Below are 24764 nucleotides of genomic sequence, written 5' to 3'. Positions count from 1 at the left end.
GAAATGTTCCACTTGCTTCTAAAGGCCAAGCTGTTTCAACATTCAGGTTGTGCTGTTACATTATAAACTGGGCCTCTCATTACCTTCAGTCTTTGTCACTAATCCAAATTTAATGAAATAACTAAATTTTCTACCCTGGATTATAATTATACATAATTACTTATAAAAACCATAATTATTAAATTCCTCAACAAAAAGGGAAAAATTATTAAAACATTTAATCACTGAAAACACAAATCCACATTAGGAAATTATCTTTTCGGATACTTACACAAAACTTAACACAAGATTATTGACTTCACTATTAAGCAATGTGCATATTGCTACTCTTTTTCCTTCACTAATTTTTCTATCCTTGGAATTAAAGATGTGACTGCAAGTCTTAGGGCAGGGCCAGAAACCAACAGATTTCTTTGTTTTGACTCAGTCAAAGCTGAAAAGGCAGCATCACATAAATAAACAGTTGAAAAGGGTAATAAAAATTTCATTGCCCTTTCATGGAGTTCTGGGTAACTTGTCTTTGCATTTATCCAAAACTGAGTTACAGACACTGATTTAAATACTGATTGTAATCCTAAATCTGAAGATAGCTGTGTTAGCTTTTCTTCTTCGAAGTCGGTGATATTATTATTTTGGTGATTCATAAAAGGGTTAATTATCCACAAATTTCCTGAACGCAAGTCTTGTTCTGGTGGAAAACAGTCACTGAACACTTGAGAAAGTCCTTCCAGGTGCTCAAAAATAATCCTTGTGATATCTGTCATATTTAAGCCTGATGAATTTGAGAATTCAGAAAATGAAGGGAACATGTCATAATCATTCTCTTGTGTGCGCTTCAACCACATTTTTAACTTTCTCTTAAATACATCAATTTTATTACACAAATTGAAGAAAGTAGTCAAAGTTCCTTGGAGACTTAAATTTAATTCATTTATAAGTGAAAATATATCTGATAAGTAGGCCAGCTTTGCAACCCATTCCTCATCATGAAAATACTTGGCCAAATCTGAATGCTTTTGACTTAAAAATATTTCAATCTCATGTCGTAATTCAAATAATCTTTTTAACATTCTCCCTCTTGATATCCAACGTACTTCAGCATGAAGTGGTAAACTCACATGCTCAGATCCCATCTCTTCACACAAAATTGTTAACATACGTGAATTCAATGCATTGCTCTTTATAAAACTTAGAATTTGTGCTGACTGCAAAAGAATTTTATGTAAACATGGAGACAACTTTTCTGCCACTAAACGTTCACGGTGAATAAAACAATGTGTAAATGCCACTGTACTCATGGCAACTTCTTGAATTTTTGCTTTTAAACCAGAATACCTGCCAGTCATGCTTGCAGCCCCATCGGTACAGAGACCAACACAATGTTTCCAATTCAGAGATTTACTATCAATATATTTATTTATTAGTTCAAATATTTCAAAACCAGTTATTTGAGTAGGCATTTCAATGCAAAATAATAATTCTTCTTTTACATCACGACAATCATAATCAATGAAACGAATATAGCACAAAAGAAGTGTGATATCTGAGATTTCTGATGACTCATCTATCTGTAGGGCAAACCACTTTGACTCTCTGACCTTTTGAATCAGCTGGTCTTCAATGTCTGCAGATAGTTCGTCAATCCTGTGTTGAATTGTAACGTTAGAAAGTGGGATAGTTTTCATTTTGTCTCCAGCACTTGAACCCAAAACTTCTGAACACATTTCTACTAAATATGGTTTAATTAATTCTTCAGCAATGGAGAATGGCTTCTTGCTTGCAGCAGTTTGGAAAGCAATTAAATAAGAAGCTTTCACAAGTGACTTTTCAACTAGTAAACACTTTTTTAAAGAACTATTTTGACATTCCATTTCCAGAGATTTTTGTTCAAAAAAGTCTACTGGTTTGTTTTCTAATTCTGAATGTTTTGTCTTCAGATGATGAGAAAGATTTGCTGGCTTCATGTTTTCACTGGATAAGATCTCTCCACAAATGACACACTGTGGCCTTGGTGAACTTTCTTTTGATCCAGGACAGATAATAAAACCAACTTTTAAATATTCTGTATCGTAAGTCTGGAAAAAACCTAATCTTTTTTTCTTTGAAGGTGGAGAATCAAGTTCTGCATCATTTTTTTCATTAGGCATAGGTAAATCTGAATGAAATATTTGAATCACTGTTATTTTCAAGAACAAATAAGCAATGTTCTTTATGTATCTCCCCACACATTTAAAATTCATATTTTGTTACTATTTCTATTTATCAAAAGAATGCACTGATAAAAGTTTAAGCACAAATCATAATATTTCCAGTGATGCCACTGACAACTGAATTTCTCCTTTGCCCAAAGCTTGATCACTAGCTATAATAAAACTGTAGGATGTGATACATGTACAAGTAATCCCAAGCACCCAATAGGTTATTGAAATTAAGGCTGAAGACCACAGTACACATCAAATTAACAATAAACTTTTTGGCTGAGCAGGGTGGCTCACACCTATAATCCCAGCACTTTGGGATGCCAAGGTGGGTGGATCACTTGAGCCCTGGTGTTAGAAACCAGTCTGGGCAACATGGCAAAACTCCATCTCTACAAAAAAAAAAAAAAAAAAGAAAGAAAAATTGGCTGGGTGCAGTGGCACACGTCTATAGTCCCAGCTACTTGGGTAGCTAAAGCAAGAGGATCACCTGAGCCCAGGAGGTTGAGGCCGCAGGGAGCCAGGATCACACCACTGCACTCTTGAGACTGTGTCTCAAAAAACAAAAAAAAAGAAGAAATTTTGTATTGGTGAGTGACACTGGTATCGAAAAAAATTTTTTAAGAAAAAGAAAAAAAAGGCCAGGCATGGGGCTCACACCTGTACTCCCAGCACTCTGGGAGGCCAAGGTGGGCAGATCACCTGTGATCAGGAGTTCAAGACCAGCAAGGCCAACATGGTGAAACTCTCTACTAAAAACACAAAATTAGCCAGGCGTGGTAGTATGTGCCTATAATCCCAGCCACTTGAGAGGCTGAGACAGGAGAATTGCTTGAACCCAGGAGGCGGAGGTTGCAATGTGCTGAGATCACGCCATTGCACTCCAGCCTGGGAGACAAGAGCGAAACTCCATCTCAAAAAAGAGAAAGAAAAGGAAGAAAAAGAGAAAGAAAAATAATGTTTTACTTTGAAACAATCCAGAAAAAAAAAAATTGCAAAAAGTTAACATTTCATTAATCGAGATGAAGAGTATACTAGTGTTGACTGTACTGTATACTCCACCTTTCTGAATTTTGATACTCAGTGTCAGTGAGGTTGTAGAGAAATGGATCCTCCCGAACACTGCTGGTTGGAGCATACATTGATGTAACTTTTCAGGAGGGCAATTTAGGCAACAGGTATCAAAAGCTTTAAGAATAGATGATAGGCCAGGCACAGTGGCTCATGCTTGTAATCCCAGCACTTTGGGAGGCTGAGGCAGGCGGATCATGAGAGGCCAGGCACAGTGGCTCATGCTTGTAATCCCAGCACTTTGGGAGGCTGAGGCGGGCGGATCATGAGGTCAGGAGTTCAAGACCATCGTGGCCAACACAGTGAAACCTGTCTCTACTAAAAATACAAAAACAATTAGTTGGGCGTGGTCACGGGTGCCTGTAATCCCATCTACTTGGGAGGCTTGAGGCAGGAGAATCACTTGAGCCCGGGAGGTGGAGGCTGCAGTGAGCCGAGATCGCACCACTGCACTACAGCCTGAGCGACAGAGATAGACTCTGTCTCAAAAAAAAAAAAAAAATCGATGATAGTCTTTGAATCAATAATTCCACTGATTAGGATTTATCCTAAGGACATAATTAGGCAAATGGACAAAGATCCATTAACCTAGCTTAACCCAACATTGCTTATAATATAAATATCTAAATTTCCAATTTTACGGAGTTGGTTATATTATATACACTGAATTCTATTTTAAGAATCTCATACCCAGGTAACAAATCTGCACATGTACCCCCTGAATAAAATGAAATAAAATAATATAAAATAAAATAATAAAAATTGGAAAAAAAGAATCTCAATGTATATTTAAATTTACATTGATGTGGAATAATGTTTCCAATGCAATGTCAAATGAAAAAATAATTTCAATTGTTAGAAAACAATTCAATATTTATTCTTTTAAAAAAGATGGAGTTTCACTCTTGTTGCCCAGGTTGGAGCACAATGGCGCAATCTTGGCTCACAGCAACCTCCACCTCCTAGGTTCAAGCGATTCTCCTGCCTCAGCCTCCTGAGTAGCTGGGATTACAGTCATGTGCCATCACGCCCAGCTAATTTTGTATTTTTAGTAGAGATAGGGTTTCACCATGTTGGTTAGGCTAGTCTCAAACTCCTGACCTCAGGTGATCTGCCCATGTTGGCCTCCCAAAGTGCTGAGACTATATGCATGAGCCACCGCATCCGACTGACAATTCAATATTTAATCTAAAACTCAAAACATAAGCGCGCACACACACACACACACACACACACAGATGCCCACAGACCTTTCAGTACTCTCCATGTGTGAATGTTTTTTAATATAAATTCAAGTACAAAGAATATATTGTTTTAATAGGAATACAAATTTCCTGAGGAAGGAAAACAGGATTCTCCTTGACTTCTACCAAAATAAAGGTACGCTACATAAAAACTTACTATTTGTTGACAGACTAAGCTTTTAAATACAGCATATTCTATGAAGTAAAATTATTATTAAAAACAAAAATCAGGCCGGGGGCAGTGGCTCATGCCTGTAATCCCAGCACTTTGGGAGACCGAGGCAGGCAGATCACCTGAGGTCAGGAGTTCAAAACCAGCCTGGTCAAAGTGGTGAAACCCCATCTCTACTAAAAATACAAAAATTAGCCAGCTGTGGCGGCAGGCACCTGTAATCCCAGCTGCTCAGGAGGCTGAGGCAGGAGAATCACTTGAACCCAGGAGTTACAGGGAGCCAAGATCATGCTATTACACTCTAGCTTGGGCGACAAGAATGAAAATCCATCTCAAAAAAAAAAAAAAAATCAATGCTTTAGGCACAGTAGACTATTAAAGCAATTGAAAATCTAAGGGTAGTTGGATTAAAAGTAATACTTTACAACTTTTTCAAATATAAGTTCAAACAATTTTCACGGTCACCAATACCTCAGATAAATTAGTTGTACTGTTAGCAACTGACAATTGAATTCTCAGTATTTAAAAAAAAAACAGGTTAAATCATTAATGCTTTCAACTAAAACTGTATGTTAGTAATTATAATAGCTTGTTATAATAGCTGGTTATTAGTGTTAATAATTATGAAAGCAATAAATTAAGTATTCAAAGTATGTGAGCCAAGAAAAGGAATGTTTTCACATTTAAGAATCTGTCAATTATTTTCTTTTCCTTTTTTAAAAAACAAAAACAAACAAGCCAGAAAACAAGCTTTGTACATGGGAACACACAAGGATACATACCTGTCTGACATTCTTTGTGCTGTGTATGTGGTTTGCAAGAAGTGGCCTTGGTCTGTGAGACGGGTTTGCATGATATGCCTTTGTTCTTTAAAAGCCTGGAAGGCTGGGAAGACTGGGAAGATGGAAATTTCATGGCATCTGCCTGTGTGCCTTCCTAGTTAAAAGCAAATTCAGAAACCGCAGAAAGATTTTTTTTAGTATCTTATCACTGACTATAATTGCTACCAATTGAAAGTTTATATACATCAGGAGAAATACAATTCCTCTCAAAGAGTGGTTGCAATAAAAAAGTCACCTTGGAAAATACACACAGATTCCTACTTCTCCCAATCAGCATTAGTTTAATTTACTGATTTTAAAAAATATTTATAAATTATAAATATAAAATTTATAAATATAATATATATTTTTAAAATAAGTATGATCAAAACAATGAAAACAATTGTTAATCTTGCTGATTAGGACAACTGGCTATTCAGAAAAATTAGATCCAACCTCAGACCATACACAAAAATATATTCCACATCAATTAAAGATCTCAGAAAAAAAAAAAAAACCCAAAACTAAAGTCACTAGAAAACTTTCAAATAACCAGATCACAAAGTATAACCAGATCACAAAGTCTTCTTTTCTTTTTTTGTTTTTTTTTGAGACAGAGTCTCACTCTGTCACCCAGGCTGGAGTGCAGTGGCCGGATCTCAGCTCACTGCAAGCTCCGCCTCCCGGGTTCACGCCATTCTCCTGCCTCAGCCTCCCGAGTAGCTGGGACCACAGGCGCCTGCCACCTCGCCCGGCTAGTTTTTTGTATTTTTTTAGTAGAGACGGGGTTTCACCGTGTTAGCCAGGATGGTCTCGATCTCCTGACCTTGTGATCCGTCCGTCTCGGCCTCCCAAAGTGCTGGGATTACAGGCTTGAGCCACCGCGCCCGGCCAAGTATTCTTAAATAAAACACGAAAGAGTCAATCAAAGTAGAAAGTTGATACATTTGAGTACCTCAAAATTTAAAACTGTTCAGATGATCCAGGATAATCTCCCTATTTTAAGGTTAGCTGATTAGTAACTCTAATGCCATTTGCTACCTTAATTCATCTTTGCCATGTAATGTAATATATTCACAGATTCTGTGGACAAGGACATGGACATCTTTGGGGGGGCTACTATTCTGCCTATCATAATAAAGCTCTTAAAAAGTAAATTTTTTTAATCAAAAATAAAAACTTCTATAAACAAAGGTCTTTATAAAACAAAGTTACAGGACAAACAACAGAGTGGAGGAATGTACTTAAAACATGCTTATTCACTCAGTATTTATTTCCTGAATGTTTACTACAAGCCAGGCACTGTTCTAAGCCCTGGAGATACAGCAGAAAACAAGACAAAGTTCTGCTCTTATGAGCCTTACATTCTAGAGGAAGGCACAAACAATAAACAAGTAAAACAAATAATATATAATGCTAGGTAGTGATAAGCGCAATGAAGAAAATAAAGCACCGTTCAGGAATGGAGAGTGATGGCATGGAGGAGGGGCAATTTCAAAGTAAACATCTGAGCAGAGACCTTTTGAATTATTCAAAAGAGTAAGCCATGCAAAGGCCTAAGGTCAGAAGAGTTCAGGCAGGAAGACTATAGGTGCAAAAACCCTGAAGTGGGAAAAAGCTTGGCATGCTTTAGAAACATCAACAAGAACAAGGCTGAAAGACAGTAAGCAACGGGAGAATGATACATTTGGAGAAGTAGGCAGAAACTAAATTATATAGGATCTGGAAGGTCTCAGTTAAAAACAAAATTAGGATTGTATTTTAAATTTGATGGGAAGCCACTGGAGATTATATTTAAATTTACTTTAAACAAAAGTAATACATGAACTCAGTGCAAAATTCAAAAGGTATGGAAGTACTGCATTGGTGCAAAAATAACTGTCGTTTTTGTAATTAAAGTAATATATACACGAATGACTGCCATCTACCCAGACTCAACCTTGAACACAACCACTGTTCCCAGTTTCTTATACAGTTGTTCCCCCATTATCTGCTGGGAATATGTTCCAAGACCCCCAGTGATTGCCTGAAACCATGGATCATACCGAACCCTATATATATACACACATATGTATATATGTGTATATATGTATATGGATATATTATGGATATATATGGATATATTATGGATATATGTATATATACATATATAGGCATAGTATGTATGTATATACTATATATGTATATATACATAATATATGTATATGTATACATATATGTATACATATATACACACACAGATATGTATGTGTGTATATATATAATTCCAGGTAGTGATAAGTGCTAAGTGTGATATATATACACATATATATGTATATAGGGTTTGGTATGATCCATGGTTTCAGGCAACCACTATGTTACCTGAAATATGTATACAGGGTTGTATATACATATACAATATGTATATTGTAATTAAAATTATAACATATATAATATAATTATAATATATACTGTAATAAAAGTTACGTGAATGTACTCTCTCTCAAAATATCTTAATGTGCTGTACTTATCCTTCTTGTGACCTGATAACTGAGATGGCTACTGACTAGTGATGGGTAGTATACACAGTGTGGATATGCTAGACAAAGAGATGATTTACATCCCAGGTAGAATGGCATGATATTTCATCGTGCTACTCAGAATGGCACACAATTTAAAACTTATGAATTGTTTATTTCTGGAATTTTCCATTTAACATTTTCAAGCCACAGATAAGTGGTACTACTATATATCCTTCTAGAGATGGTCTATGTAATCAAACAAAGTTGCTTCTGACTACAAAGTGTAGCCTATTATTATCAAGATTCAGAACCTTGCTCTTGTCACTTAGCAAACTATCTTGGAGGTCCATTTACACAACATTGTATAAAGCTGCCTAATAACAGCTTGCATAGTATTCCATTATTAAATGTACCAAAAGTAATCTGAAGAATCCCTGATGCACATATCTAGGATGTTACAAATCTTTTACTGTTATAAACAATGCTACAATGAGTATGTTTAGACTTAAATTAATTCTACATGTGCTAGTTTATCTACAGAATAAAGTCTTAGAAGTGTTGTTGGTGGGTCCCAAATACACAATGTTAATTCTGATGGTACTGCCACATTGCTCTCCATAGACCTTATATCAAATTATGTGACCATTCTCAACAGATGTGGGCCTTTCCCAGTATCCTAGTCAATACAGTATTACCAAACATTTTGTTATTTCTCAATAAGTGAAAAATTATTTTACTTTAGTGTAGTTAGGTATTTTTCACATGTAAGCATTATTTGTAGTCCCTCTTCTGTGAACTCTCAATTCATATTCATTATCATTTTCCCTTATCTTTTCAAAAAAAATTCTATGCATGTTTAACAGATGTGCCAAAAAATTCAAAGATTCAAATAATACACAATGAAAAAATAATTTTCCCTTTTAAAATTCTCCCCTAGTGATTCAATTATCCTTAGAGGCAACCACTATTACCCATTTATTAGTTGTCTTCCAGGGATAGTCTACACATATATATAATTGTGTACGTGTGTGTAGCACAAATGGCACCATGTTACACAATCTTGTGTCTTTTTTACTTATGATATTTGAGACTGCTCTATGTATGCATATACTGAGCTGCCACATTCTTTTTTAACAACTGTGTAATATTCCATTGTTAGGGATATATACCTTGTTCAGTTTTAACTACAGCCTCAACAAGGCCACTATGTATGCCTGCACAGCAACTCCACGTGCCAGGCCATATAAATAGGTGTGAAATTCAAAAAGGGTACATTTCAGACCCTGCCCACGTAGAGCTATTTTTTTCTAATTCACACAATAACTCAAGAGTGAATACACCACGGCCCTGACTACTAGTGAAATAATTAGGTTGTGTTCAAGCTTCTGCTACTACAAACAATGCTATGAGTAAAATCCTTGTACATGTTTCATTTCATAAATGTACAAAATGTATCTGAAAGATAAATTCCTAAAAATGGAGTTCCTGGGTAAATGGTAGTTAAAATTTTAATAGGTTCTACTAAATTGCCCTCTGCAGCACTTTTATCAGTTTACACTCCTATTGGCACTCCTATTAGCAGTGTCACCCATCATTTTTCTTTGCCAATCTGATTAAACCATAGTTCTAACCAGCATTTCTCTCGTTTTGAAGTTAAATATCTTTGCATATGTTACTTTTGCCCATTTTCCTACCTTCATTTAAAATGATTCACAGAAGCTCCTTGGGGATTTTTTATTTTTGTTTTTGTTTTTGTTTTTTGAGACAGTCTCGCTCTGTCACCCAGACATAAGTGCAGTGGCGTGATCTCAGCTCACTGCAACCTCCGCATCCCGGGATCAAGCAATTACCCGTGCCTTAGCCACCTGAGTAGCTGGGATTACAGGCATGTGCCAACACACCCAACTAATTTTTGTATTTTTAGAAGAGACAGGGTTTCGCCATGTTGGCCAGGCTGGTCTTGAACTCCTGCCCTTAGGAGATTTGCCCACCTCGGCCTTCCAAAGTGTTGGGATTACAGGCATGAGCCACCGCAGCTGGCCCATAGAAGCTCTTTACTATTTAAAAAAACTAGATTTTTTGCAACATGAGTTGTATGTAACCTTTTCATTTTGTCATTTGTCTTTTGATTTTGAAATATGGTTGAATTTCCCTATTGATTCTTTTATGGCTTCTGGGTTTTGTGACATATTTAGAAAGACTTCTACACTGTTACAATTTTTTCCTATATTTTTCTGACTACATACTTACAATTTCTTAGGTATTTCTCCATCTGAACTTTATTTTTTTGTGAGGTACAAATCTATATTTTCTTCCATGTGTCTACTCAGTTGTCACAGCATTATTTATTAAATAATCCATATTTTTCCTATTGATCTGAAATGTCACCTCTATCATTACTAAATTCCCATATATTAAATATATGTTTGGGCCAGGTGCTGTAGCTCATGCCTGTAATCCCAGCACTTTGGGAGGCTGAGGTGGGTGAATCACGAGGTCAGGAGTTCAAGACTAGCGTGGCAAAGATGGTGAAACCCTGTCTCTACTAAAAATACAAAAATTAGCCGGGCATGGTGGCACGCACCTGTAATCCCAGCTACTAGGGAGGCTGAGGCAGAGAATTGCTTGAACCTGGGAGGCGGAGGCTGAAGTGAGCCGAGATTGCACGACTGCACTCCAGTCTGGGCGACAGGGCGAGACTCTGTCTCAAAAAAAAAAAAAAAACTTTGGGCCTATTTCTGGATTTCTCTTCTACTGGGTTGTCTGTCTGTTCATGCACCAGTACCAACTGTTTTAACTACGTAGCTTTATATCTGTAGTTTTCCCATAATTTCAATATGTGGAAACTAGCTCTTTGCCTTCTTTATTCTTTTCAGAATTTCATTGAAGGTTTTTGAGCAGAGGAATGACATGATCTGATTTGGGTTTTTAAAAGACCATTCTGGTAACAGTGTAGAGAAAAAACTGCAAAGGACAAAAATGGAAGCAGGAAAACAGATAGGTCACTGCAATAATCCAAAAGAATGATGATGCTCAGACTAAAGAGGTGGTAATAGAGGTGGTAAGAAGTAGGGATCACTGAAGAGAAGTCTGGGGGGATAAAAGGGTTCTGTTTTAGATATATTATTTGAGATGGTTGTTAATCATCTAAGTGTAAATGTCAAGTCGGCAGCTGGATACATGAATTTGGAGCTCAAAGGTCAGGGTAAGAGAAATAAATCTAAATACATCTAGAAGGAATCAACCACCATCTAGGTGGTATTTAAAACCACAGGACTGGGCCAAGAGAAATGGCTCACATCTGTATCCTAGCACTTTGGGAAGCTGAGGTGGGAGGATGGCTTGAGTCCAGAAGTTTGAGACCAGCCTGGGCAACATAGCGAGACCTCATCTCTACTAAAAATGTACAAAAGTTAACCAGGCATGGTGGCATTGCGCTGTGGTCCCAACTACCAGAAGGCTGAGGTGGGAGGGTCTCAGTCCCAGAAGGTAGAGGTTGCAGTGAGCTGAGATCATGCTACTGCACTCAAGACCCTGTCTCAATCAATCAATCGATCAATAAAACCACAGGACTGCATGAGTTCACTAAAAGTAATGTAGACTGAGAAAAGGGCCAAGTATGATGTCCTGGAAGTTGAATGAAGAAAGTATTTCAAAAAAGGAAGACAGAGTAACTGTATTAAATACAGTAAATTGACTACCAGATTTGGCAAAATAAAGACTGATAGCATATTGACAAGAACAGTTTCAATGCAATGGTGTAGACAAAAGCCTGACTGGAATGACCTAAGGAGAGATAACAGATAAGGAGGCAGAGGCGGCAAAAACAGGCTACCTTTAGACGAGTTTTTCCACAAAGAGAGCAGAGAAACGGGATAGTTGCTGGAGGGCCATGGTGTTAAAAAAGGATTACTCTCAGATAAGATGCAGGACTGTATATTTTTGTGTTGATGAAAATAATTAGTTGAAAAGGGGGAAAATCCAGATTAGAGAGACCACCTAAAAATCACTAAGAAAAAGATAATTCAACACAAAAATGGGGAAAAATTAAAAACAGGAAATTAAAGAAAATTCAAATGACCAAAAAACAGAAATATAAGCAAACCTACTGGTAATCAGTGACACACAAAATAAGACAACAATAAGATATCACCAAAGAGATTGGCAAAAAAAGTTTAAATCTGACAACATTAAATGATGGTGAGGCTGTAATATATGGGTAGAGTCATAACTGTTGGTAGGGATAAAAGTTGGAACAGCCCTAAAAATGAAAATGCTCTTTGACCTAACAATTCCACTCTTCCATTTCTACACATCTACATACACAGAAGGAGATATATACAAGGATATTCACTGTAGCAGATATTTTTATTTATTTATTTATTTATTTATTTAGAGACGGGGTCTTACTCTGTCACCCAGGCTGGAGTGTAGTGGTGTGATCTCAGCTCACCGCAGCTTTGACCTACCTCCTAGGCTCAAGCAACCCTCCCACCTCAGCCTCCTGAGTAGCTGGGACTACAGGAATGCACCTGTAGTCCCAGCTAATTTTTTGGTATTTTTTATAGAGATGAGGTTTCATCATGTTGCCCAGGCTGGTCTCAAACTCCTGGACTCAAGTGATCCTTGGCCTCCCAAAGTGCTGGGATTACAGGCGTGAGCCACCACACTTGGCCCCAGAGGTTTTTTTTTCTTTTTTTTTTTTTTTTGAGACAAGGTCTCACTCTGTCACCCAAGCTGAAGTACAGTGGTGCAATCAAGGCTCACTACAGCCTTGAACTCCTAGATTCAGGTGATTCTCCCATCTCAGCCTCACAAGTAGCTGGGACTAGATGCACTTGCCACCACCTCGCTAATTTTTTGTATTTTCAGTAGAGATGGGGTTTTGCCATGTTGTCCAGGCTGGTCTCAAACTCCTGAGCTCAAGAGATCTACCCACCTTGGCCTCCCAAAATGCTGGGATTACAGACATGAGCCACCGTGCCTAGCTACAAAGATTTTTAATAGCGAAAACCTGGAAACGATCTAATGTTCATCAATAGGGCAACAGATAAATAAAATGTGGTACCTACAGGCAAAATATTACTATAATCAACAGGAATGTACCAAACCTACTCAGTATCAACGTGGATAGATATTTTTTAAAACAATATTAAATATTTTCCATGGATCTGTAAATATGAAAGATTACTAGATCGTCTAAAAGCACACACACTAAACTCATAATAGTAGTTGCTCCAGGGATGTAAAAGGGAGACGAACTGGTAGCAGTGATTAATTTTTTAAAAAAGAAGAAAAAGGTAGGGGAAAGAAACTGAGCAAATAAACCAAATCTAACAATGGTTAATTCTGGATGGTGGAAATATCATAGAGCAGGGGTTGGCAAACTATGGCCTGTGCACCACGTCCAGCCCACCATCTGTTTTTGTAAATAAAATTTTACTGGAACATAGCCACACTCACTCTTTCATGTATTATTTATGGCAGCTTCTGCACTACAATGGCAGAGGTGACAGAGTCTACGGTTACAACCATAGAGCCTGCAAAGTCTAAAATATTTACTATCTAGACTTTTAAAGGAAAAGTTTGCTGAGTTTTACAGATTTTCCTCTTTGTAGTTTCTGTATTCTTCACCTTTCCCAAAAATTTAAAACCATTTATGTAACTTGAGGGAGATCCACAACAAAGTTCTCAGAGAAACCAAGAAAAGATTCTAAAACTGTCAGGTTTGTTTGTTTGTTTTTTCATGTTGTAAGAGCACTACATTATTTATTATTATGCTTTTTATAGACTAAAGTGAAAATATTAATCAAAACTATTCTGTAACATAGTTTAAATGACTGGTGAATTATAGAAATACTCCACATAGGGGCCGGTTATGGTGGCTCACGCCTGTAATCCCAGCACTTTGGGAGGCCGAGGCAGGTGGATCACAAGGTCAGGAGATCGAGACCATCCTGGCTAACATGGTGAAATCCTGTCTCTACTACAAATACAAAAAATTAGCTGGGCGTGGTGGCGGGCGCCTGTAGTCCCAGCTACTCGAGAGGCTGAGGCAGGAGAATGGCGTGAATCCAGGTGGTAGAGCTTGCAGTGAGCTGAGATCAGGTCACAGCATTCCAGCCTGGCGGACAGAGTGAGACTCCGTCTCAAAAAAAAAAAAAAAAAGAAATACTCCACATAGGGAAAACATATATAGGGCAGCTACATGAAATATGAGGTACAGGTTCCTAAAAAACTGAGTAATTCAAAACTAACATAATTCAAGACTAATTATCTCATATATATAGAGGAAAGAAGCATTCTCAGAGTACATAAATCTATAATTAATATAGAATGTTTTTATGAATACATGTTAATACTAATATATAATAATACATTAATATCTTGATTATACAATTGTGTGGTTAATAATTAATGTACAACACAGTGATTTATTATGTAATTTTAAAATATAATTTAGGCTGGGCGCGGTGGCTCAAGCCTGTAATCCCAGCACTTTGGGAGGCCGAGACGGGCGGATCATGAGGTCAGGAGATCGAGACCATCCTGGCTAACATGGTGAAACCCCGTCTCTACTAAAAAATACAAAAAAAAAAAAAACTAGCCGGGCGAGGTGGCGGGTGCCTGTAGTCCCAGCTACTTGGGAGGCTGAGGCAGGAGAATGGCATAAACCCGGGAGGCGGAGCTTGCGGTGAGCTGACATCCGGCCCCTGCACTCCAGCCCGGGCGACAGAGCAAGACTCCGTCTCAAAAAAATATATATATATATAATTTATTGCACAATACGGAATATTCAAATAAATACCAAGTTAACTTAATGACAGTTCATTATCTAATGTGGTATGCTGCTTGAAAATAATTAAGGAGAAATTACTATCATCTTCCAATAACACAAATAATGAGAGGGTTACGAGACACTAAATTAGGACAAGCTATCTCTCCACATTTCAGTGAAGGCTGGTCTGATTCCTTGGAAGACTTTTGCTAAAGAATGAATCTAATGTAGTTTAAGAGTTTTTCTTTCTCTTTTTTTTTCACTGAGGATTTCTTGGTATGCAGACACATCTTTCATCTTTAGATTTGCCACCACGAACAGCAATCCACATTTAGCTCACCTTCAAAAATAGTAATTGCTGCTGAAATACGGTCAAAAGCCTATGGCAGTCACTTTACTGTCAGTTGTGCCCAAGGCCCGGCTTGACTGCTAGGACCCTCTTCCAGCTGCTTTTGTTTTTCTAATTCTAGCAAGACTTCCTTTATTAATCCATGGGGGACAACCCAAGCAAATACTCAATATCCTCTTCAGGAACTCTATGCAAATCTACCTTCTGTTCTACTTGCACAGATTCCTTATTAGCAGGTGTTATGTTGTTATGCTGTCTTCCAAGTTAAAGCCTCTTTAAATTATGGTAAGGCTGAAATGTTTTGATAGCTTTGGAATTAGCAGATACAGCTTGCCGGCTCATTTTTATATTCCTAAAACCTTGGTGAGCTTTAAAATTGGAGAGCCAGCCATGACTTGTAGTAAACCTTTTGTCTCACTGTCACCTCTTTTCAAATCAAAATCAGAATACTCATGCCTTAGCATAGATGATAGATTGCCCTCAGGGGTGCATTATGGCAGCATTGATCTTGCAACTTGTGTTACCAGAACTTTTTTCCATTTATTCCATTATCAATGCCTGGTTATAATTTTTATGAACTAAGAGGCATACCTGCTTTAATACTGTTTTCAGTTTTTTGAGCACTACCGCTAATATTCTGCAGGGTACACTCTCCTAAATTAATAGCATGAGATATCACAGCAGTGGTTTGGTCATCTTCATAGATTTTCTTATCACATCTAACTTTCATTCTAAAGTTATTAAATTTGGAGCACATTTTTTAGCACTAGCACCACCACTTAATATAACACTTAAATGGCATTGTTCTATGATATGAAAATGAGTTTTAATTATATCAAGAGCAAATGTTAAGACAGCAGCACAAGCTGGGCGCCATCGGCTCATGCCTGTAATCACAACAGCTTCGAGGTTGAGGTGGGAGGATCACTTGAGGCCAGGAGTTTGAGACTAGCCTGGGCAACATAGCAAGACTGAGACCCTATCTCAACAAAAGAAAAAAACAAAATAAGCTGGGCGTGGTGGCAGACACCTGTGGTTCTAGCTCCTCAGGAGGCTGAGGTAGGGGATTGCTTGAGCCCAGGATTTCAAGGTTGCAGTGAGCTATGATCATGCCACTGCACTCCAGCCTGAGCAACAGAGCAAGACCCTGTCTCAAAAGAAAAAAAAAAAAAAAGGCATAACAGCCATCAGAAACATTAACCCAAGAACTGATACAGTATCATGTGATACTAATAAAGAATGATGGGAATTTTGTTTTCCTGCTAAAGTGATGCTGATACAAGGCAACAATGCCATAATTTGCAGTCAGCCTGCCAGACTTGAAAGTATGCATTTCTTGAACATTTTTTTTAATTTTGAGAAGTCTCACAATATTTCAAATTTGAGACATAAAGTGAAAGTCTAAATGTATTTTTACTTTGCACTATTTTCAGTCTCACATAATTCAAAGTTGCATAAAACAGGACTACATTGAACTTTCGAAACTTAAAAGGAAAATACTTGAATATAGTAAAAGAGAAAAATAATGTAGTTTTGTTATTTCCAACCAGGTGGAATTAACAATTTAAATAAATTAAAGAACCTGAATATAAATAATAAAATAAATCAAGCATGCATTCTTACTAATGATCTAAGATTAAACTGTAAGATTCAAAACAAAGGTGCACAATATATCACTCCACTTTTTTAAAGACTAAGCTTGCCACTATGAACAGCAATCCATGTTTACATCATCTTCAAAAACAGTAATTGCTGCTGAAATATGGTCAAAAGCCTATGCCAGTCACTTTACTGTTAGTTGTGCCCAAGACCCAGATTAATGACTAAGACCCTCTTCCAGCAAAAAGAAAAGTATTCAGATATATTAGAATGCTATATCCAAAGTGAAAATAAGCCCAAGTGGCATTATCAAGAAAAGTATCAAACTCACATCTTGAATGATCTTTGCTGCCGCTTTAGAAACTGCACCTGTTGTAAATTAAAATAAACATTATTATCTGAGAATATACAGAAGTAAACACTGAAACTGAGAAGTTACTTTCCTCCCATTAAACTGGGCTAGAGTCTAAACCAGAATTTCTCAGAAAAATGGTACAAGGAAACTGCATCAGTATCACCCAGGGTGCTTAATATTGGTAAGGATTCATGGGCCCCAACCCCATCCAACTGTATTAGAATCTCTGGCAGTAAAGGAATAGGAATATTAAAATAATTTGGGCTCCTAAAAAAATAGCATTTCCTGGGGAGTGTCTCTGAACCTTCTATGGCTCAAGAGTCTGCCTGATTAAAAAAAAGAAAAAAAATTAGCCCAGTGTGGTGGCCTGTAATCCCAGCACTTTGGGAGGCCAAGGCGGGAGGCCAGGAGCTCCAGACCAGCCTGGCCAACATGGTGAAACCCCGTCTCTACCAAAATTATAAAATTATCTGGGTGTGGTGGCAGGCACTTGTAAACCCAGCTACTCAAGAGGCTGAGGCAGAAGAATTGCTTGAACCTGGGAGGTGGAGGTTGCAGTGAGCCCAGATAGCGCTGTTGCACTCCAGCCTGGGTGACAGAGTGAGACTCCATCTCAAAAAAAAAAATTAAAAATTGAAAAAACAAAAATAAAGACACTTCCTTTCCCATCCACACCACCTTGCTTGCTACCCACTCCCCTGAGGCGGGGGTGGGGGGGCGGCGGGAGGGGGTGCATGTTCCCCTACATCACATGAAGAAAGGTATTACCAGTAAGAACTACTGGCCAGTGGCTCACACCTGTAATCCCAGCACTTTGGGAGGCCGAGGCAGGTGGACCACCTGAGGTCAGGAGTTTGAGATCAGCCTAGCCAACATGGTGAAATCCTGTCTCTACTAAAAATACCAAAATAGCTGGGCGTGGTGGCAGGTGCCTGTAATCCCAGCTACTCGGGAGGCTGAAGCAGGAGAACTGCTTGAGCCCAGGAGGCAGAGGTTGCAGTGAGGTGAGATCACACGATTGCACTTCAGCCTGGGCAACAAGAGTGAAACTCTGTCTCAAAAAAAGAGAACTACTTAGGCTAGACAACACTCACTTCTATGGCTTAGCCAAATGTCATTATATCAAGTCATACCTTTTAAAACACTGTTAGTGTTCCCTGTAGATAAAGCAGCAGGTATTTTTGCCAATGACACCACACTGGTTATAACTGGTGTTGTATCTGTCCTTGCAGAAGGGAGCTCCATCACAGCAGTTTTCGCTTTAGAAATATTTACTGATTAAAATAAAAAGTTAAGACCTGGAATAAGCAAAAGGATCTCTCTCTCATACACACTCATACTCACACACAAAACCCTGTTTAGTAACTAGGTTTTCAAGAAGCAATACAAATATCTGATTCTGTATAATGTTAGGTTGGGTGACTCTGGTCAGATTAGTGTTCATTAGGACTTAAAGAGAGTCCAATTCTATAAAATTATAAACCTCAAATGACATTTAACAGGTAGAAATACAGGTGCTGGATACAGTGGCACCAGCCTGTAATCCCAGCTACTTGGGAGGCTGAAACAGGAGGATCACTTGAGACCAGGAGTTCAAGACCAACCTGGGCAACATAGCAAAACCTAGTCTCAACAACAACAAAAAAGACAAATATTAGCTTCAGGATTCACTGGGCTGTTCTATTAGTAACTATTAAAACTCCTAGACCTAAGCGTGCATCAAATAAAAACTTAACATGACAATTTTTATAAATAAGTTAATGAGGGAGCTGTCCAACCCCATAACACTGGTTTTCTTAACCCATATTATAAAATGAATATTCTACTACTAACTTGAGTGGTTCTGGGGAATGGAGGGCTAACACAAAAGATTAGTACAAGGCATTTATGATTAAGGTAATCATTAATAAGGCTGCAAAGGTAGGCAATGGCCAGACTGCAAGGAGCCAAAGCTCTGTCAATTAGGTAGCATTCCAGGCTTTGATCAGAGGACATAATACCAAGCGGCTTTTTTTCTTCTGAGAGGGAGTATATCGTTCTGTTGCCCAGACTGGAGTGCCATGGTGTGATCTCGGCTCACTGTAACCTCCGTCTCTCGGGTTCTCATGCCTCAGCCTCCTGAATAGCTGAGATTACAGGCACACACCACCACACCTGGCTAATTTTTGCATTTTTAATAGAGATGGGGTTTCACCATGATTACCAGTCTGGTCTCGAACTCCTTGCCTCAAGTAATTTGCCCGTCTCAGCCTTCCAAAGTGCTGGGATTACAGGTGCGAGCTACCGCACCCGGCTACCAAATGTTTTTAATCTAATACTGAGAAAGAAATATTTAGGAGAGCTACCTTATGAATACACCATGGATCTATCTACTCACCTGGATATTCTGACCACATTAAGCTGTCCTACTTGCAAAATTATTTTATTCTTAGCCAGGATCAACTTTGCTACCCAAGTAGAACCCGTCTATTTTATATTTTCTGAGATAATTAATGTGTTGTTCTTTTCTCCTTGCCTATAAGCAAGCTCTGAATCAAATTTTACAGTAGTCACAGCAACTATATTAACTATACTCTCCCTTTGTTTGCCCTGATTTTCTATTTTTATTTCTGGTTTATTAACTAAACAGTATATATCCTTAGTTTAAGTTATTTATGTACAGATACATTCAATCAAAAGCAATCAAATACAAGTTTCCTATAAAAATTAGTGTAGATACATTATTGGCCTTTTGGTGTGCTTGACCATCAGAGCAAAAAGTATTAGAATTCCTTTTCCCTCAAGGGGAAATCTTAAAGACTTCTTAAAGAAAAATTTAAGGAAATTCAGGCTATTTGAATCCAATGAAATTTTGTTTTTATTATATTACTTATAACTGTGTGTGCTGATAGTGTCCTAGCACTGACATAAAAATCCCATTAGCTAAGTTTAATTTTACCTTTATTTTGTGGAAGAGAGTCATTCATAATTTGCTGATGACAAAACTCCAAGACACAAAATAGGTTACAGAAATGTTTAATGTTGCCTCGCCACTTTATGGACTCATTTAGTTTACCCTGTCGTTTACAACCATCACACTTGGCCATCTGAGAAAGAAACGTTGGACAAGATAGGCTTAAAACTATAAAATAATGATAAGATAATATTAATCATAAAAAGAGGCACTATGAACACAGGATATATGAGTCAGTTGAGACTACAAAATGTAAGGTTCTTACCTGAAAATACTGATTTTATTTAATTCTTTGTTTTATATAGATGCCCTAAATCAAGATAATATAAAAATTGTGGCCAGGCACGGCAGCTCACACCTGTAATCCCAGCATTTTGGGAGGCCGAGGCAGGCGGATCACGAAGTCAGGAGTTCAAGACCAGCCTGACCAACATGATGAAACCCCGTCTCTACTAAAAATACAAAAATTAGCTGGGCGTGGTGGCACACGCCTGTAATCCCAGCTACTCAGAAGGCTGAAGCAGAAGAATTGCTTGAACCCGGGAGGCAGAGGTTGCAGTGAGCCAAGATCGCATCACTGTACTCCATCCTGGGCGACACAGCAAGATTCTGTCTCAACAAAACAAAACAAAAAAATGCCCTTGTTTTCAAAATTACCAATAAGGGAGTCTAAAGACAGGTTCATAACTGCGTGTGGTGGTGCGCACCTTTCCTGGTTACTCAGGAGCCTGAGGCAGGAGGATAGCTTGAACCCAGGAGGCGGAGGCTACAGGGAGCCAACATCACCCACTGATCACACCACTGCACACCACCCTGAGCAACAGAATAAGGTTCTGTCTGGCCGTGGGGTGGGGGGTGGGCAGCGTGGGGTGGGGGAAGAAAAGATACAAATGAAAAATAAGTAAAAAAAAAAATAAAGATAGGTTCAACTTTTAAGAAATTAAGCAGCAGCTTACAGCAGTTGATATAATATGGGCTTTGGAGTCATAAAGGTTTTGATTCATTCAGCAAATATTTAATTAGACATCCTTTGTCTTAAGCACTGTGATTGGCCCTAATTATATAATCATGAAAAATAGATTACCCTCCCCCAACAATAAAATTCTATTTTGGGGGTGAGGTAGACAAGCAAACAGTGATTTCACCAGAGTGTTATAGATGCTGTCTTCCTGTCCCCTACCAGCTTCCTCAAGAGTGTATTACTTAACTTCCCTGGACCTCTCTCCTTTTTCTTATTTATAAAATGGCAATAATATCCTTAGCTCTTGGGACTATGGTAGGATTAAATGAAATGACACTTATGGAGCACCAGACATGTATTAGTGGTTCAATTAACTGCAGCTACCATTGTTAGCCTTTCAAAAAGTTAATCTCTTTTAAAATGAGGTAGGAATGGTTGCCAGCTATTGTCCTTTGACCTATGAAGTGAGACAAGGTCTGACTTCAAATTCCTCAGAGTAACTTGAATGAGAGAGCCACTTGAGGCAACATTATGTGAAGTTCTAACCTGAAAGAAGTCAAATAAGGGCAATGTGCCTTATAAGAAGGCAAAAATAAAAGGAACATATCCAATCAACAACAAAGTCTGCAGAAATCCTATACTTTTTATCCCAAAGATTTCATGTTTATATTCAACTGAATTTTTGTTATAGTCCATAACTTATTTTATCCAGTGCTAAACACCAAATTTTTCTTGACATAAGTTGAATATATTTTAAATAGAAAACAATTTGCACTGATTTCAGAAAGCCAAAAAAAGTATATTATCACCTTTACCTGATAAAACAGAACCGTAAATTTGGACATACAATCTTCACAACAAAACTCTTCTAACTTGCCCTCCAATCGGTTTTCTACCAAATTTGGGGATGTCTGTGAACAATAGCTGCACATCTTACAGTAGTTTCCCCATCGTTCTCCAAAGTCACGGGCAGATAGGAATTTGCAAACTGAGAATCAGAGGGATGAAAGGAAGAAAGATCAAACTTACATTAACTGAGGAGGTATAAGAAGTTTCTGTGGTCTCAGATATAAAACTTTAAGAAAATTTCTAATACTTACACAATTATTTGCCTCTAGATTACAGGACAGTCTCTATATTCACAAACCAAACTTATACCACCTTTTATTTCATTTTATTTTATTTTTTGAGACAGAGTCTCACTCATTTTGCCCAGGCTGGAGGGCAGTGGCACGATCTCAGCTCACTACAACCTCCACCTCCCGGGTTCAAGTGATTCTCCTGCCTCAGCCTCCCGAGTAGAGTAGCTGGGATTACAGGCGCCTGCCACTACGCCCAGCTAATTTTCATATTTTTAGTAAAGACAGCATTTCGCCATGTTGGCCAGGCTGTTCTAGAACTCCTGACCTCAGGTGATCTGGCTCACCTCAGCCTCCCAAAATGCTGGGATTACAGGCGTGAGCCACTGCACATGGCCCCCACCTTTTAAATATACTCTAAATATTAGGCCGTTTATATTCAGAAACATCAGAGGTATAAAAGTTTTTTAAGCCAAGAAGCAGCAACTATTTAAGCTCTTCTTTACAAATGAGTGCAAGAACAAAAAGATCTCTGATGTCATAGCTAAATTTATGAAGAGATTTTCTTTATTAATACCACTGATCTAATCATTTTTACAGTTTTTTATTGCAATTATTGCAACATTTAAAAAGACTGACTTTCGTCCATGCACAGTCGCTCAAGCCTGTAATCCCAGCACTTTGGGAGGCCGAGGCGGGAGTATCACCTGAGCTCAGGAATTCAAGACCAGTCTGGACAACATGGTGAAACCCCGTCTTTACAAAAAATAAAAAAAATTAGCCAGGCATGGTGGCATGCTCTTGTAGCTTCAGCTACTTGGGAGGCTGAAGTGGGAGGATCCCTTACACCAGGGAGGCAGAAATAGCAGTAAGCCAAGATCATGCCACCACACTCCAGCCTGAGTGACAGGGCAAGACCTTGTCTCAAAAAAATAAATAAATAAAAATAATAAATAAAAAGATTGACTTTAAAGTGAATTAACTGTAAACACAATTCAAAAAACCTTTTTTTTTTGAGACAATGTTTCACTCTTGTCGCCCAAGCTAGAGTGCAATGGCGTGATACCGGCTCACTGCAACCTCTGCCTCTGAGGTTCAAGCAATTCTCCTGCCTCAGGCTGCGAAGTAGCTAGGATTACAGGCGTGTGACACCATGCCTGGCTAATTTTGTATAGAGATGGGGTTTTTTCATGGGGTTTCACCATGTTGGTCAGGCTGGTCTTGAACTCCCAACCTCAAGTGATCCACCCGCCCCAGCCTCCTGAAGTGCTGGGATTACAGGCGTGAGCCACCGTGCCAGGCCTCCAAAATACTTCTAATTATACCTCATAAGACAAAAAGAACGTGAAAACTAATTGTGGCTTAATTGCCCAAGTCATCGTGAATTATAACAACCCATGCACTGTGGATAAACCAACTTTGTCTTTACCTTCACTACAGAATGGCTTGTCAACCCCTGAGAATCGCACAGTCTCCTTTATAATTTTCTGCAGTTTACAGTAGTCACACATTGCCACAACTTTATATTTCTTCTTGTATTCATCAGAGCAATTCTTGCCACAAAACAGAAACATTCTACCCTGCAGAAAAGCAAGAGTCATTAAGAGCTAACTAAACAGTTGCTTTATCTTTAAGAAGTCCTTTTCGTGTCAAAGCAAATTGAGTTGTTCAAAATTGAAAACACAAAAGTGTTTTTACTGGATAAGTTTATATTCAATCCCTTTCATGATCTCTCTTTACCTTGTAGAAAAGAAGTTCTGGTTTTGTGGCAAACAGATGATTACAGTGCTGACACTTGAGTTTAACAACTGTATGGGTTAAAGCAACTTGCTGGGATTGCTCAGCAAGAGGTTGGAGGCTGGCTGCAGCAGAGCCACCGATGGAGCTGGGGGAAACGGCAGAGGTGTTACCTCCTCCTGTTGACACTGCTGACCTGGAGGAGGGCAGGCTTACAACCACTTGGCCCTGAGACAGGGGCACCGCTGAAGAGTTTGTTCCTTTTGGCTTGTTAAATACATTCTGAATGAAAACAAATAAGGTAAAGATTTTATCAAGTGAGAAATAAGATAACTTGGTACTTTTCATTTCCTCACTTTAATAAATCAAGTCCCCCACAAACATTTTTTAAAATTTTCTATGTCACCGAAAGAGTTTAAATGGCATACTTCCACAATAAAAGGACTGAGAAATACAACATTAAAAGGTCAAGGACTGGAATTCAGGCTTTCGTGACAAAGACCTCTAATGTATGCCTCTAATAAATTAGAGCAGGCTTCTCCTTCCCCCCAAAACTTCCCCCTACCTGCACGCCCATTATCAACCAGCTTCTGATGGCTATTAAGACACAACAGCCACCAACAGTCTCTTTCTCCCTAATGCCAGGGATACTGCATCAGGCATGTTCCTACCCCAGAGATTACTAAACTCTACTCTGTGTGTGTATTGCAGAGAGGGAGGAGAAAATGGGACAAGTGGATGCTTACAATTCCATGCCAGGAGTCACTAGGTATCTGACCCAGGATGAGAGAGGAAGGGGCATGTGAATCCCATCAGGCTACTGTTCTTCACCATACCACCTACCCAAACCATAATCCTAGCTTCCATCTTTGTGAAGGGGAGAGACCCAAGGGAGAAAGTGGAAGGGAATGACAATTTAGGCAAGGTTCCTAAATAAAGTAGAAAT

General features: G+C 38.4%; 1 protein-coding gene across 6 annotated transcripts in view; it reads right to left on the bottom strand.

Moving 5' to 3' along the window:
- Positions 1-199: 199 nt before the first annotated feature.
- Positions 200-24764, bottom strand: part of ZMYM6 (zinc finger MYM-type containing 6) — a 44764-nt gene continuing 20199 nt past the window's right edge. For all 6 annotated transcript variants that reach the window (XM_026457197.2, XM_023232230.3, XM_026457201.2 and 3 more), the window contains 8 exons: positions 23822-24100; positions 23511-23661; positions 21818-21990; positions 20027-20174; positions 18222-18362; positions 17065-17102; positions 5468-5621; positions 200-2155 (listed from right to left, as the gene is read on the bottom strand). In XM_026457197.2, coding sequence (XP_026312982.1) covers positions 324-2155; positions 5468-5621; positions 17065-17102; positions 18222-18362; positions 20027-20174; positions 21818-21990; positions 23511-23661; positions 23822-24100 — 2916 coding nt within the window. In that variant the 3' untranslated portion in view covers positions 200-323. The remainder of the gene's footprint in view (positions 2156-5467; positions 5622-17064; positions 17103-18221; positions 18363-20026; positions 20175-21817; positions 21991-23510; positions 23662-23821; positions 24101-24764) is intronic.

This window comes from Piliocolobus tephrosceles, chromosome 1 (assembly GCF_002776525.5).
Source record: "Piliocolobus tephrosceles isolate RC106 chromosome 1, ASM277652v3, whole genome shotgun sequence".
In the NCBI taxonomy this organism is placed as follows: Eukaryota; Metazoa; Chordata; class Mammalia; order Primates; family Cercopithecidae; genus Piliocolobus; species Piliocolobus tephrosceles.
Note: the sequence above shows the minus strand (reverse complement) of the source record. Positions and strands in the feature narration are given on the sequence as shown.